This window comes from Athene cunicularia (genome assembly GCF_003259725.1).
Source record: "Athene cunicularia isolate RWA chromosome Z unlocalized genomic scaffold, athCun1 chrZ_part1, whole genome shotgun sequence".
In the NCBI taxonomy this organism is placed as follows: domain Eukaryota; kingdom Metazoa; phylum Chordata; class Aves; order Strigiformes; family Strigidae; genus Athene; species Athene cunicularia.
The window spans coordinates 15,114,217-15,130,700 of NW_020799142.1; the positions used below are offsets into that span (position 1 = coordinate 15,114,217).

The 16,484-nt window shown below is 36.9% G+C and overlaps 1 protein-coding gene across 3 annotated transcripts in view; it reads left to right on the forward strand.

The window, feature by feature from the left end:
- ERCC8 (ERCC excision repair 8, CSA ubiquitin ligase complex subunit) overlaps nucleotides 1-15,609 on the forward strand; it is a 29,052-nt gene extending 13,443 nt beyond the window's left edge. The window contains exons 8-11 of one of the 3 annotated variants that reach the window (XM_026865564.1): nucleotides 176-300; nucleotides 4,528-4,725; nucleotides 9,864-9,950; nucleotides 11,604-15,609. In XM_026865564.1, coding sequence (XP_026721365.1) covers nucleotides 176-300; nucleotides 4,528-4,725; nucleotides 9,864-9,950; nucleotides 11,604-11,672 — 479 coding nt within the window. In that variant the 3' untranslated portion in view covers nucleotides 11,673-15,609. Of the gene's footprint in view, nucleotides 1-175; nucleotides 301-4,527; nucleotides 4,726-4,954; nucleotides 5,034-9,863; nucleotides 9,951-11,603 lie in introns of those variants that run through there. The other 2 variants (XM_026865561.1, XM_026865563.1) reach the window with 2 other exon arrangements.
- The last annotated feature ends 875 nt before the right edge of the window (nucleotides 15,610-16,484 follow it).

Consider the following 16,484-nt stretch of genomic DNA (forward strand, 5'->3'; position numbering starts at 1 on the left):
CACCACTGGTCACCTGTCGCCAGCCAGATACTTTTATAAACCAAAAATTAAATTATTAATTTACTTTTACATTATCTTTTAAACAGTGTTTTTCAGTACTATACATGGAAATAAAATGTGTATAGAAAATAGTAATTATTTCGTATAAATCTGAACCAGCTCTTTTTCCTGATAGCAAACACTGCTCATGATGGGAGAGTTAATGGTTTATGCTATACAAGTGATGGACTTCATCTGTTGACCATTGGTACAGATCATCGGATGCGACTCTGGAACAGCTTCACTGGAGAAAACACATTAGTAAGTGTTCAAGGATCTTTGGTTATGCTTGTACTTGCACTTAGTTTTAGAAGACTTAAAATTGTGCAATTGTCATTACAACTTTGGATATTTATTCATTTTCATAGATATTCTTAATATCATCATTAGAAGATATTGTGAGCACTTTTTTTCCAGATTTCTTATTTCTAGTTACTAAAAAGAGTATGAGGAAGCCTGGATCTACTTAAAGGTTAACTTTAAATCCATTAATTTGTGAGCATATCTGAAAATGCTTCAGACAGTAATGAAAACCTTAATATGTAGTGACTGTTGGTAGAATATTTAACTATTAGCTGTCAGCATGCTATCCACAGGGCAGTTGTCCATACATGAGTTTCACTGACTGCCTGGCTTTCTTGCAACTTCCTTTGTAGTATTGTGGAATCTCTTTTGTGGAGTTGTATAGCAGTGTTAAAAATATCTATCCCTCTACACTTGTGTTACAAACAAAAGGGGGGTGAGCAGGGGGTGGTGACGAAATCTCTGCTGCTGCTCCAGTCCTTTCTATGGCTTTTTTTTTTTCTGAAAGTTCCTGTTTTAATTTTTTTCCTGTGTTTATTTATCCAGTTGTGATTATTGTCTGTCATTGCTATTAGGAAAGGAAGAAATTTTACTCTACCTTGGAAATCTTTTAATTCTGCTGCTTAGTTTCAGAAGACAGCACAATGAATTCCTTCTAGACATACAAATGAAAGGACTTTCTATCTCCCTACACCCCATATTTGCCAGCTTGTTCTCAGCACTTCATATATAGATTTCTTTGTCTTTAAATCACCATCACCAAGTAGATAATACAGTTTGTCCACTCTCATATCACCAGCTGGAGAACTGTTTTTTGGGGAGGTTTTGTGCCTGTTAGTTCATTCACTTGTTTCATCAGCTATCTTACAGTTTTCTTATTTGGTGTGGAATAGCTTGATCCTGTCTTGCTTTTTCAAGTCCAGAATTATAGTGTCCAGACTACTGTATTTCACACACTGACCAGAGGTATTGCTTAAAATAATTTTAAGGTACCAACTGACAAATACATGCATGAACAAGTAATATGAATTCATATCATAGTCTCTTTCTTCTACTAGCCAGTCATTTTGATCTCCATAATTTTTTTCTATACCTTTTTCAAGGTAAAGAAGTTAACCCATGTATATGATTTTTTTGACCAATTAGCCAAATTTGGGGCCTAGTGGATTGTTTTGGTTAGAGAAATGAGTGAAGTTATGTGCATATTGTGTACATCCTTTATCATGAGAAGGAATAGGAAGTCCTGGTTTGCTATGTATAGGAAGAGTCAAACAGAAGGAAGCAGGCTTTTTGTTTGTGTGTTCAAAAGACAGAACCAGTTTTTAAGATTTTCAATTCTTGTTTTGTCAGCGTCCTTCCCTTGCTATTTCTCCTCTGTCAAGCAGGAACACTTACACTGAATATATCAATTTACTTTCCTCAGCCTTCACCCTTCCCTTTCATTGTACATACCTTTGTTATAAGCAGTGTTGTGGCTTGGGAATTGTTGCTCTTACAACTCACATGCTGTGTAAAGGAGTTTGATTGCTCTTTATCAGCAGAGTAATATGCCTCTTAAAATGACTAGCATTAACAAGACTTAACACAGTCAATATTTGCAAACACTTTTTACAAATGAGCAGTATTATCCACAAAAGACATGATGTAAGCTCCACATAGCATAAAAGTATTCTCTCAATATGAAGGAATATAAACCTACTTTGTAAGCTAATCAAACACTTCTTTTGTATACAATTTTTTTAACTGTAGGTCATGAGGTTTAGATAGGGAGCTTTAAAATTAAACCAGGGAATACTGTGGTATTAATACATTTATTATATACACACTAATACTGTGTGTAAAAATGAATCTTTCATCACAAATTAAGAGCATAGCTTGAAAACAAAATATTTTATATAGAATGCTCTGTGGTATTAAGGAAACTAATTTTTAAATACTGTTATTTTTATTAGAGAACATTTTTAAAATCATAAAATATGTGAATTTCAGGTGTTGGTAGTGGGCTTCTGTTCGTGGAAAAAAGTGTATTTTTTGTCAACATTCTAATACATTGTTTTGATTACATTTGTTTAACTGTAAGCTATACTGTTCTCATTAATGTATTAATGAACTTTTGATGTCTAATCAGTCTAATTAGACTGATGCATCCAGCTGGAATATTTCCTAGCATGTTTGGAAACTTTCCACTTTCAACCCTTGGTGATATTTTTATCTACATAGGACTTTTCAAGAGCTTGAAACAGAGGCATTACTAAGCTATACTACCTACACCACTTTTATTTGCTTCTCACACACCTCAGAAGGCAGGCCTTAGAAATGTAGGATCTGCTCCTGTCCCAGCTGCCCTTATAGGGAACAGTATTGAATATCTCAGTGGTGATTTACTTTTAGGCAAAAGATGGGCTTTTTTGTCACCCTAACTATTCTCTAATAACTTAGCAAGTTACTATCTGTTTCTCTTTCTTCTTACCTCTTTACTTCACCCTTTACTTATGCCATCCTTCTGCTTGCCCTTCAGTTCTTCTCATAATGCCTATTCAATTCCTACTGTTTGTTACTCATGAGGGAAAGATGCAGAATCTTTCTCTATATTGCAGATGTTTTTCCTCTGCTCCTGCTTGTCTGAGCAAGGGATGACTTGCTGTGAGAAATCCTTAGGGTTAGTTCTTGTGTTATCTAGACTGATGCTTCTGTTCTTTGCCATCCTACTGGCATATACACTTCAGAAATGTTATTTTTTTGCAACACTAGTCAACTCAAACAAAAGGCACTTACAGGATAGAAGGTATTGTAGGTCAATTTTTGTTCAATCTGAACTAAACTTTTGCAGTATTGGGACAGTATTGGGATGTGTAACATCATCAGTGACATACAGTGGGATCAAGTGCAGCCTCAGCGAGTTTGCAGACAACATCAAGTTGAGTGGTGCAGTTGACACACCTGAGGGATGGGATGCCATCCAGAGGGACCTGGACAAGCTTGAGAAGTGGGTTCATGTGAACCTCAGATGATTCAACAAGGCCAAGTGCAAGGTCCTGCACATGGGTTGGGGCAATCCCCAGCACAAATACAGGCTGGGCAATGAGTGGATTGAGAGCAGCCCTATGGAGAAGGACTTGGGGGCATTAGTGGATGGGAAACCGAACATGAGCTAGCACGTGCCCTTGCAGTCCAGAAGGCCAACAGTATCCTGGGCTGCATCAAAAGAAGTGTGGCCAGCAGTTTGAGTGAGGTGATTATGCCCCTCTGCTCTGGTGAGACCCCACCAGGAGTACTGTGTCCAGCTCTGCAGTCTTCAGTACAGGAAAGACATGGGCCTGTTGGAGCAAGTCCAGAGGAGGGTCAGAAAGATGAGCATCTCTCCTATGAGGACAGGCTGAAAGAGTTGGGGTTGTTCAGCGTGGAGAACAGAAGGCTCTGGGGAGATGTTTTTGCAGCCTTTCAGTATTTAAAGAGAGTTTATAAGAAAGATGGTGTCAGACTTTTCAGTAGGGCCCATTGTGATCAGACAACAGGTAATGACTTTAAACAAGAGGATAGATTTGGACTAGATATAAGGAAGAAATTTTTAATGATGGGGTGGTGTAGCACTGGAATGTGTTTCCCAGGGGGGTGGTAGAAGCCCCATCCCTGGAAACATTCTAGATCAGGTTGAAATGGGCTCTGAGCAACCTGGTCTAGCTGAGGATATCCCTGCTTATTGCAGTGAGGGTTGGATTAGATGACCTTTAAAGGTTCCTTCCTACTCAAACTACTCTATTATATCTTTTATAACTGTATACTGTTGTGCCTAAAGAGTTCTTGTATAGTTTCAATACCTGAGAGAAAATTATGTTAGTCACCTAGGAAAATGTTTAAGGCAGCAATTCCTGAACCAGTTCTGATATCAGTGATAGTATGAGTGCTTGGTATAGATCTGCCACACAACAGCCTGTGCAAATTCTATTTCCAGTTGTGGAACTGCTGATTTTTAGGCATATCTTTCTTTCCATTTCTTAAAGTTCATATTAAGGAGAACTTTAACGAACAGAAAAATTTTCTGGGTAGACATCTGTAATGGGAAATGTCAAGCAAATGTTGGAGTTTAAATTTATTTGTGTATTAAAGAAGAAACAGAATTGACCTTTTCATGTAATTTCCTGTAGTTTTAGTTAATAGCTAACTGCATAATCATTCATTTTACAGGTGAATTATGGGAAAATACGTAATGAGAGTAGAAAAGCAGTCAAATGCACCATCTCTAATGGCTGTAATCCAGAGTTTGCCTTTGTACCAAGTGGTAGTACCATTGCTGTTTATGCAGTCTTCACAGGAGAATTGATAACTGTGCTTAGAGGGCATTATAATACTGTCAGCTGCTGTACATATCAACATAATTTTCAGGTAAGTAAAGTAGAAACAATATTTCAGACAACCTGCAATATTTATGTGCATTACCCAAACCGTTTGCACAAAAAGTGTTAACTTCTCAAGGATGTGCTTTAATCAAAGATCTTGACATAAGAGGGAGTTCTGCAACAAAGCAAAAGTTTGTCAGGTTCTTTCCATTGTTCATTTTGTCTTACACAGGTAACTTCTCAATTTTTGACATTTGTAATTTTTTTTGAATTAGGTTATTAGTGAATCATACATGAAGACTTTTGCCTGTTTTCTGTAAGACTGAAGAGGAGGCATTTGACTTTCTCTGAGATGTCAGACTAATCACAGTAAGAAAGAATGTGAAGTGCATTTAGGTGAAGCACATTAGTATTGCTATTAGTACTGAGAACCTCTAAGTACTTTACTATGGTAATCTTGCTCAAATGCCTGCAGTTATACCAATCACTGGGTGTATGAACAGTTTGGATGAAGTGTTGAGAACATGATGAGCTTCCTTAAGGAATCTGAGAACATTTCACCTAAAACACCATAGCATTACAGGGACTCATGGTGCTGACAGCTTTCTTTGTTTTTTTTTCCTCTCCCCTATAGTATATTTTCCTCTTGTAATAAAAGGCTTAAGGTTAGCAAGGCTTAATTTGTTATATTTTACAACAGATTGTTCTTATGGCTTGTGGTGTGACAAGAGCAGAGTTAGATGTAAGTAAGGATTTTAAGGCTGTTACATAGTTGCCCTCAGGTCCCCCTGGAGTACTTGGTCCTCTTTTGTTTCTGAAATATCAGGCAGAAATACTTGAGGCAGAAGGGGCATGTGGATATCTTCTCATGACCTCTCATACAGTACATCATAGAAGTGAATTTGGTAGCTCTTGCTTTGAGTCAGTAACTTTGAAACAATCTTTCATCACCGAGATGGACTTCACTGAAAGTTTTGGACACTACAAATGTGGCAGTAGAGCCCAAGTGAATAAGCCCTGGTAAGACCTGGAAAGCAGTTTTGGCCTGAATGGGCAGTGACATGTGAATAGTCCACCTTTTAGTGGATCTCATATTTATAGCTAAAGCACATCTTTTCTGGACTGTTCTTGACTAGCTTAAGCCTGTTGTTCTTAAAAATAGTTTCCAAAAAAAGTGCTAATGTGTTTCTATTAAATCGTATTTGGATTTCTTTTTGGTAAGCTGAAGAGATGAGGCTCATCAAATCTTACTGTAAATCATGTTTTCCAGCCCTGGAAATGCAAATCTCTTTTATAGTGTCTCTGTCTTGGCTTCTAAGATCCTTAGAAATGGACACTCATGTCATTGCACACAAGAACTGCATCAGTCACTATAGCTATAGGTTTATGTTGGCAACAAATTCATTTGTTTATCTGTTGTGATTTCTGATTCTCTTTCAGAATCACCCTTTTCTAGAGTTCAGTTCTATATTCTAGAAGTGTGACTGGAACTGGATTTTCTTTTTCTTTAAATGCTCTTCTAGTTGTATTAAATTGTTACTCTGATGGAGTAACATTACTATAGTCAGTGTGTCAACACCCAAAGCTAGTGGTAGTGTTATTTTGACTGTGTTCACACCTATACTTCCAAATAGCTCATTCTTTCTTGAGACAATTAATTACATTCATCAGATTGATTATAATAAATTATGATTTCCCAGTTAAAACTCCTTTTCTGAGAATGCAGTTCCTTGTAAAAGTTGTAGTTACCTGTTCTATTTCACTCTTTCAAGCAATATTAAGTCAGTGTTATTCACAGCTGTACACTTCTATTTTCAGTTACTAGTTGTAAAAAAAAAAATAAATCAATTTCACTTGACAGAATCTGCTGCTTTGTAAACTGTGGTGATTGTCCTGGTTCAGCTAGGATAGGGTTAAGTTTCCCCAGCAGAGAGGGGGAAGGGATCTCCAGCTGGGTTATTCATACCATGCTGGTGTCAGGTCCACTGCAGCAGCACGGGAAGCTTTCCTTTGTGGCTTTGGTCATGGGGAGCACGCACAGCAGGCTGGGTGTGTTCACTGCGGTATTTCTGTGTATACAGTTTGTCTTGTTCACTGTTATTACTGTTTATTGTTGTTATCATTGCTACTGTTGTTGTTCAGATTGTTTATTACACTGTTGCATTAAATTTCTTCTTTTAACCCGGGTTTGTGCCTCACTGCCAGCCCGACCGGCTGAGGGTGGGGGGAGGGGCAACAGCAATGTGGTCTGTGGTCCTGGCAGGGCTTAAACCAACACAACTGTTTACATTCCTATATCTTAATTCTATAGTAACTGAGTTGTTTAATCACATCTCCTCTTGTCTTAATTAGAATTTTTTAAATGTCAGTTAGTTCACTTGTATCTGTATTGTTCCACTTTTTCCTGAATGGCATGTTAGCTCACTTCCAGCTTTGTAGTATTTCAATAAGTATTAAAATGTAATTAACTTGAGGAAGCAAGCTTTCTTAGACAACCCTAAGCCTCTCTAAGTTATGCATCTACTGGTGACATGTGTAGCAGATGGCTTTCTAACGTTTTTCTTACTAGTACATTCGAAATTAGTACGCTATCTTCATACAAAACATCTTTTCTGCATAGTTTCTACCATTTCCATCTAGTAGTGAGTCTCTGTTAAGAGTTTTCTTCATATTAATAGTCTTCTAAACTTTTTCTCCTGTCTTTAACCCTGCTGATTTTTTTTGTCCTGCCTGCCCTCAAATCTGGTCCTTAGATTTTCTTACTATTTTTTTTTTCTATGTTCAAAACTTCTGATTGATACTGGTTGCTACCAGTCCCTCACACTCTTTCTGTTCACTAACTGTATTTTAATCACTGTTTTACTTCATAACTGAAACGGGTTCTAAAAGGAACTTTATCTTTTCACCAGTTATGTATTTGAGGTGAGAAGTGTCTTCTGTTTAATCAGAACTGTATGATCACTGATACTCAAGCAACTAGCTATTTGCAATCCAGTGATATTAGTCTTTATCTGTTCTTATGAGGCCAAATTAGTGGGTTTGTGTGGAATACCTTTTGTGTTTGAGATATTGTATGTATAATGCCTTTTGAGATCCTGGGAATAGAGCCATAAAATCTGCTATATTATTGTTGGCCAGAACTGTTCTTACATAAATATCTCTGTAAAGTTAATAAGATGTTAGTCTCCCTGAGTAGTAAGAGCTACAAAATTTGGCCATTAAATAAGAGCCATTAATTAATAGGAGGTTGGTAATTTCAAGGGTTGTGTTGAAGATATCTTCGTGTGGACTATTACATGATTTTTACTGGTGGATCTAACATGCTAGGTACTATTGTACTACACTGGTGGCTTAAAATACTTAAAAAAATACATATGTTTCCTTTTCTGAAAGGGAAATGGAGTAAAGCATCATGCACAAATAACACATAAAATATTAGGCATCTGCAGAGGTATTTGGCAAATCTAGTGCTAGTCTAATAAGTAAAGATAACTGAAAATTAGGTTTTATTTGCAATCTTTCCTTAGTCTTAAAGCATAGTATTTCCATATGTTGTACCATAAACATGCATAGAGTTCACTATTTCAGGTTGTAATAATTAATTGTAGCTATTACTGAATGCAGTGGATATTAACCGAAGATCTTGCAATGCCAGGATCAGGAAGTGCAACAAGTGTAAATATGGTATAAATAGAATTATGCTGATGTCACTATGACTTTGCTTACAAGGAGAGATTTTGGTGTGGGAAAAGGTTTTAAAGCTCTAGTGGTATTCTGTATCTTGTCAAAGACACAAGACCCAAGTAGAGTACCGCTGACAGGATAAAGTGGGATTTGAACTATACCTTGGCGTGACTTCAACCTGCCTCCCTTTAAACAAAATAAGTGGATGTTTCTCTCAAAAGTTATAAATTCTAATCTTGTATGGTCTTTTATGCATGAACAATTTCATGCATGGGACCAGTTTTACAGAAATGAGTATGTCAGTACTCTTGAGCAAGATTACCTACATAAATGAGTTTTTATAGGAATTGGACATTAAATTCCTGCACAATTTGGTGTAATTCACACAGTTTTAAAATTAAGTATATAAAGTAATTAATTTAGAATTAAGTATAAATAATACTGGAGACAGTCCTGTAATTATTTCTTGAACTTATGTTGAATCAGTGTCGTAATAATTTGCATGTATGCACGTAGTTGCTAGGCTTTCATGCTGCCAGCCTGAAACAGAAAAAATACTGGATATATTTCAGTTGGGCAGTTTGAACACATGGCAATACTCAATTGTTGTCAGACATCGCATATAATATGAAGGATTGTGAATCGAGATTGAAAGCATATGAGCATATCCCCATGCATGTTCATTTAAATAGCACTTTGCACTAATAATGCTTCTATTTTCCAAATTTTATTGCAAAGATGCTGCAGTATTTCTCACTAGCAAAATTTCCTCAGTTTAAAGTAACAAGTCTGTATTTCCTTTAATAAAGAACTAAGAAGACTAAGTTATATTTGACTGTTATCTGTGTGGTATAGAGACTGTTTGCTTCCATGTGTTTGCAGGGTGCCTTGTACAATGGGATCTCAGTCCTTAGTCACTACTATTAGTTATTTATTATTTTTAGTCTAAAATTGTCTTTCTGATCTCTGCCTTTCCAACAGGATGCAGATTTCAAATTGTTCTGTATTTGTTCTTTTCCTTCCCTATGCATACTTAAACTACACTGACTTAATACCTCTTTGTTCCATACATATGCACTCTTCTAACTTGTATTACTAGATGCTTTTGAGTTGGTTTGTATTTTTTAATTACAATAAAAAATACACTCCTTTTTTTTTCTTAGTTCTCCACCAATCATAAATCATCTCTTAAGTTTCTTAACTGTTAAAATAAGTGTCATTTCAGAAGACATGAGGGAACAAAGAAAGTGCATTTAAGCAATAATGCTCATTTAATTGTTGGTGGTGCTTGGTGCCACCAGTGTTTTGGTGAACGATCTGTGAAAAATATAAAAACTTATTTTGTTTTGGCATATTATTTAAGTCTTTAATATAGTGCTAATTAGAAACTGTATACATATCTTTATTTTTAAATATTTCAGGGACTTTTTTCCCAGCATTCTATCTATGTCACTGTTCAGTAAATTTGTGTAAAAGTAACTTTTGCTTGCTTTCTTAAAGGAAATTTATAGTGGTAGCAGAGATTGCAATATCCTTGCATGGGTACCAGCTTCTCAAGAGTTTCCTCTTGATGACATTTCTGCAAAGGTAATGAATTTGAACGGTAATTTTATGGCTGTTATACTTGGAGTATTGAGTCAGTGTTTTAACATCAAAATTTGTAAAAAATTCCTAATTAAGGGGAGAATCACGTATTTTGTTCAGTTTTTTGATTGTTGTGGGGGTTTTGAGAAGACATTTTCTTTCATATTATAGTAAAATCTTTTGCAGACTTCTAGCTTATCATGTATTTAACGGTAGCACTTGTCATTTGGCTATCAGTTTTTCAACTTCTGTAGTTTCTTTAATTTTCAAACTGTTTTCTGTAACTTCTGCAATTTTGGAATTGGAAAGGTTCCAAAGATTCTTCTTTGAATTGTTTTAAGTGTATACTATGTATTAAAGGGGAAGATTAGAGATGCCACACTTAATACCTAAATATTTTTGATGTAGAAATATAATAAAGAAGATTTTAGGAGAGCTTATTTTAGTGCCTGAGGCGAGACATTCCAGGTGTTGCAGGGAAGATCAGATGTAACACTGTTTGCCAAGGGGGTATTTTCCTCTCTTAGTATTAGAGCTGGGCAATAAAAATTTCAGAGTCTGAGGTAAAAACTTGTAGACTTCAAGAAACTGAATCCATTCACAGTATCAGTCTGGCAAACTGTACTAGTGTTAAATAGACAAGTTATATTAGTGTTTTGGCTCATAGCATACAAAAATTGCACTTTTAAATTTCTGAAATGTTCCATTTTGGACTGGGAAATAAGCATAAATTTTCTGTAACAGTTGCTTTGCTTTGTAAGACAACTTATTTCAGAACTATCCTACACTGAAGCAAAGAAGGAAAAAGTAGTTTCAAAGGTTAGAATAGCTTAAGCCCAAAATGTGTTCAGTTCAGCTGAAATAAACACTTTTGCTGTAACTGAAATTTTGATGTGTGAATTGCTTTTTCTTAGTCTGGAAAACAAACCCACATCAACAAGATCATTTACCCAGCTCTGGTTAGAATTGTCCCTTTAAATTTGACATGGTGGACATATGTAATATGTGCTATTGTTCTGAAATCTGTTAAGCTGCAGATGCTTTTGCAAATATTGTACATGATCACTGTCCCAGAAAGAAGCAGTTCTGCTATCTACAGACCACTGGTTCCTGCATCCTCTCATGTGCTAGAGCAGCTGTTTGAGCACCTGTATGACCAGAAACAGAACCCAGGACAGAAATAAACAAGAAAAACTTTACCCCAAGTCACTGATTCAGCACACTGCATAGCTGCAAAAACCCTTTAGCTTGACCCTACCGGGCTGAGGTGATAAATAGTTGTTGGATGTGGATAAGAGACCAGGACTACTTCTTGAGACAGTAGTGCTGTTACACTAGGTCAAAGAAGTTATGACTTAGAGCCAATGACAGAAAACAACCAGACAATCTATCCATTATATTTTATACCAGACATTTGTGAAACTTCCAGTTAGGGCTTCAGATGTTTTTGTTGAAATTATAAGAGTACTATTTCATAATTTATGCTGTCTCTAGTCAGTGGTGTGGCCAAAGAAATGGTTAAAAACATCCTGTACCCATAAGAGACACAATAGTTTGTCTACATACGGTAATTAGGAAATGCCTTTAGCATTGCCCTTACTGGATTTTAGTATTGTTAATTGAGTAAACCACTGAGAGAATTTTTATTTTCTTTAGTCTCTAGGTCATCAGAATTCCACTACAGCATATCAAGAGGCATGGAGCAGCAGTGATAGTGACGACTGATTTTTCAGTTACGTGTTGATATAAAACTGATGTTCAGGAACTGCATTCACAGACTTTATCTACAGAATTCAATATTGTCAGATTTGCTACAACTGGATTTTTATTACAGTTCTATTACAGCAAGGTCTTTCAGAAATAAGTTTCCACTGTTCTCTGTTCTTTCTTCACTGTTACAGCTAAATCTAAAGGATTATTTTTGCATACTTACTGATTTTTTTTGTACTTAACCTTATACATTGATATACTTCATTCAGTGTTGAACAGCTGATAACTGGTCCCAAGGGCTTTAATTTTTCCTTTAATACTGCATTTTTTTTCTGGTATCACTAATACCTAGGGAGGTATGTGTCTTGGAAATAAAGGGATTGATACAAAGGATTTTACCTGAAGGTGGACTAGTTCAGGGATAACTCCAGTTTATTTTTATTGATGTCTAGATGGAACAGTCTGTCCATTTTCAATTGTTTGTGTTGTGGGACCCCACATGATTTTGTGCCTATTTTGTGTTTTCAGTTCTGTGTTTTTCCATTAAATCCAGTATTCAGTTCAGAAAGAAATATAGTTCATCTATTCATGTATTCATATAGTTACCCCATCAACCAGTGTCTGAATCTGTCCCAGAAAGTTAAGAATAGGAACTAGTTCAAATAGTGTTGTTCCTGTTAGCAGGTTTTTAAGATCAGTCTTCTATATGAATCTCTCGCTTCCTTAGCCAGATAAAGAATTCCTGGACAGAAACTGACTTGAGGTACAGTGCAAGGCAGAGTGGATCACATTTCAAGTTAGAAATATCCAATGTAGTCTTTCAAAACTGTTTTCCTCTGAATTTGTGGTCTTAATGCCTGCTGTGTTTTGAAAGGGAGGAGCTTTAGGGGGTTATTGTCTAATCTCAATCACTAGTTTGTGCTTCAGACATAGTGTAGTCACCAAGCTGAGAGCTGAGTTAGAGGTTCCCGTCAGATGTAGATGCAGCTCTATAGATAAATTCTTTTCAGAGCAGATATTAGGACCACACATTCAGACAAGAGGAAAAAATCTTGTATAAATCAAAGAAAATAATCTTTGTATAGTCTGTATAAGTTCTATGATTTGTATGCATTGTAGGATTAATTCACTGTGCTTCTCTTTTTATATCTATAAAAGATATAGGCTGTCAGTTTCTGTATCAATCTAGTCTACCATTGTATAATCATGTGATGTGAGGAGGGGGCATATCAAGGGAATGTTGTAATTAAACAAGCTTCCTATATACTGTGTATTTGCTGGGAGAGATATACTGTGAAGTGGATAGCTGCAGGGTAGAAGACTTATGGAAGTTTGAGCTGAAGTTAAGAACCAGCCTGACACTGTCACTTTACAGGAGTAGAGAAGATAATTTTTTTTTTAAATTACAGTTTTCATTACCAGTGGTGACTGTTCCCTCTAAAGCTGGAAAAACTGAGGAACACATTACACATTTTGATTTTTGTCTTGAAGAGGATAACTTTTGTGTATTGAAACTGTGCATATCATTTGTATATGCCAGTTTATGTATTAATTTCTAAAAATGTGCTCAGTATGCCATAGTTATCAAAGAATAAATGCTTTTCTAATCAGCTTTCAGTTATCTGTAATGGGTTTTTTGCATGTTATAATTGTGCATATCATTTGTATATGGCAACTGCAGTGCATGTATTTTGTATTTGAATTTCTAAAAATGTGCTCGGTATGTCAGTTATTGAAGAATAAATGCATTTTTCAGTCAATTTTCAGTTATCTGTAATGTAACTACAAATGGTTTTGATTTTAAAACAAACAAATCTCAAAAATACCAGCTCTATGGTAGACTGGGAATGGTATATAAAATGGAAGTGGTAGGAAAAATTACATTTAAAGAAGGTGAAAAATCATAAATCCATATATAAGAATGTTGCATTAATTCTCCTGGGTTTTTTTTGGAATGGCCCTTCTCCAATGAGTTCCTGTTCCTGTGCTTTGAGTACACAATTATTGAGATTAGAAGGGATCACTGGAGATAATCTATTCCAACTTTCCTGCTTTAAACATGGTCAACTAAATACGGTTGCTCAGGCTTATGTCTGGTTGGGCCGAGTATCTCTACAACCTACAAACTTGTTCTACTGTTTGAGCATTCTTAGAGTAAAAGTTTCTTCTTAGATTTAAATGGAGTTTTCTGTACTTCAGTTTGTAACCATTGCATCTTGACCCATTGTTGGATACCACTGACTTAGTCTTTTTGCTGTCCCTTTCCCTGGCTCCATCAGGTATTTTTACACAACAGTGAGATCCCCCACCCTGAGCCTTTTCTCCAGGCAGAATAGTCCCAGTTCATTCAGCATCAACCCACAGGAAGAATCGCCTTCCTCAGCCTACTGACAGCACTCTTCCTAATGCAACCCAGGATGCTGTTGGCCTTCTTTGCTAGGGCACATTACTGGCTTGTGGTCTTTTTAGTGTCCATGAGGAGTGCTGGGTCCTTTTCTATAAAGCTGCTCTCCAGCAGATTGGTCCCTGGGCTTTTTCCTCACTGTGTGCAGAATTTGGTGTTTGCCTTTACTGAACATCATGAGATTCCTGTTTGCCTATTTCTCCCATCTGTTGAGGTACCTCAGAATGGTGGCAGCACAACTATCTGGTGTATCAAGCACTCTTCCTGGTACTGTATCATCTACAAATGTGAAGGCATGTTCTGTTCTGTAATCAGTGAAGATGTTAAATAGGGCGGGATCAAGTATTGACCCCTGAGTTGTGCCACTAGTGACTGGCTTCCAACTGGCCTGTCATTGATTCCAACCCTCTGGCCTTTCATCTGTTTTTCAGCCTCACTGTTTGCTTATCTAGTCTCTACTTGGTCAGTTTATCCATAAGGGTGTTTTAGGAAACTGTCAGAAGCCTTGCTAATGTCAAGGTAGGCATCATCCACTGTTCTCCACTCATCCACCAAGCTAGCCACCATGTTGTAGAAGGCTATCAGATTGGTCAGGCATGATCTTCCTTTCATAAATCTATGCTGACTGCTATCTTCTTGTCCTTTATATGTCTGGAAGTGGTTTCTGTCATTATCTGCTCTATTACCTTCACAGGGATATGGGTGAGGGATTGACCTGTGTTTTCTGCATCTTCCTTCTTAAAAACATGGGTGACCTTGGCTTTCTTACAATCCTCAGAATCCTCTCCTGCTCAGCAGGACCTTTCCAAAGTAACTGAAAGTGGTCTTAAAATGATATCAGCCAGTTGTGGGTACATCCAGTCATGCACTGTGGACTTGCATCTGTCCAGTTTAAGTGCTGCCCTAACTGATCCCCTTCCACCAAGGGTATGCCTTCCTTGCTCCAGACTGTTTAGTGGTCTCAGGGACCTGGGGTTGCTGAAGTCCAGTCTTGCCACTAAAGACCATGATGAATTAGCACGGAGTACCTCAGCCTTTTCTGTGTTCTTTGTCTTCAGTTCCCCTGTCCTGTTTAGAAGTGGGCCCACATTTTCCCTATCTTCCTTCTGTGCTGTAGGTTTTAGTTTTGCTTTTCATATTCTCTATTTAACTCCATGTGGGTTTTGGCTTTCCTAGCCCTATCTGTGCATGTTAGACATTTTCTCTATATTCTTCCCTGCCTCCACCTCTTGTATGCTTCCTTCATGCACCTTGAGTTTTGTCAGGAGCTCCTTCTTCATTGATGCAGACATCTTTCCACCTTTGCTTTGTTTTCCTGCATGTCAGAATGGACCATCCTCAAAAATCAACCAGCTTTCCTGGACGATCCTCATCAGGGCTATATCCCATGGAATTTTTCTAGAGAGAACCCTGAATAGGTATTTATCTGGAAATGTGGAAATTTTCCCCTATAATTCTATGGGGCTCATGTTCATACTGTTTCTGAATAACTTTTTGCATATAGTTTTGTGTAAGTTGCACCATGAATTCAGTGTGGGATTCAGCTCAGGAAGAGGTGAGCTGGAAGCTATCTCAAATACTTGAATATACAAATTAGTTGCCTTGGGGGCTTATTGCTCCTATTAGCAGCTAGTATCTGCTACACAGGAGCCTTTCCAATTTGTCTTCTGGTATCAGATGATGATGTCACTATTCTCCCTCTTTCCTGTTGTCCTCTGCTGGAAGGAGAGGCATTTCTGGTGAGGGAAATTGAAGACATTTGTGTCTCCTCTAGGCAAGAATCCAGGCACATTCTACAATCCAGCACTTGCAAACCTTCCATATAATGGCAGTAGCTGATAGGTGATTTGTAGTTTGCAAGGTTTGAAACCTCTTGGTACTAGCCAACATCTCAAACACCATTTTTTGTGAAAATTATACTTTGAATAATGGCATATATATTATTTTTTTCCCCTCTTTCAGCAGTTGTGGTAAACTTATTTTTTTTTCTAGAAAAAATTTCTGCTGTATTCTTATGGTGGCTGTACTTAATTGCCAAGTGTTGGTATCTTCAAAATGAAAAACATTCAAGGACAGTGAAGGTATGCTGTATATTATTTTTCACCAAAAAGAAGCAAGTACTAAGCCAATGGTGTCAGTTGCAACTGTGCATGTCTTGCTGTGTGTAAGTTAAATGTGATAATTAAACCAGAATCTTCCCCTTCATTTATGCCTATTCTGCTTCTTAGCTTATAGCATGTATTTTTATAGTATCAGAGCTCTTTCAGAACCAGAAATGCAACAAGGGGAGTAATACAGGCTTAATTGCTCTTCCCATCTTTGTCAGACAGAAAAAAAAAAACGACAAAAAACCCCATATTTGAAAATCCAGTCAGGTGTCAAAAGAGGTGCTGTATTCATGTTGAAATAAAGTTATTCACTTG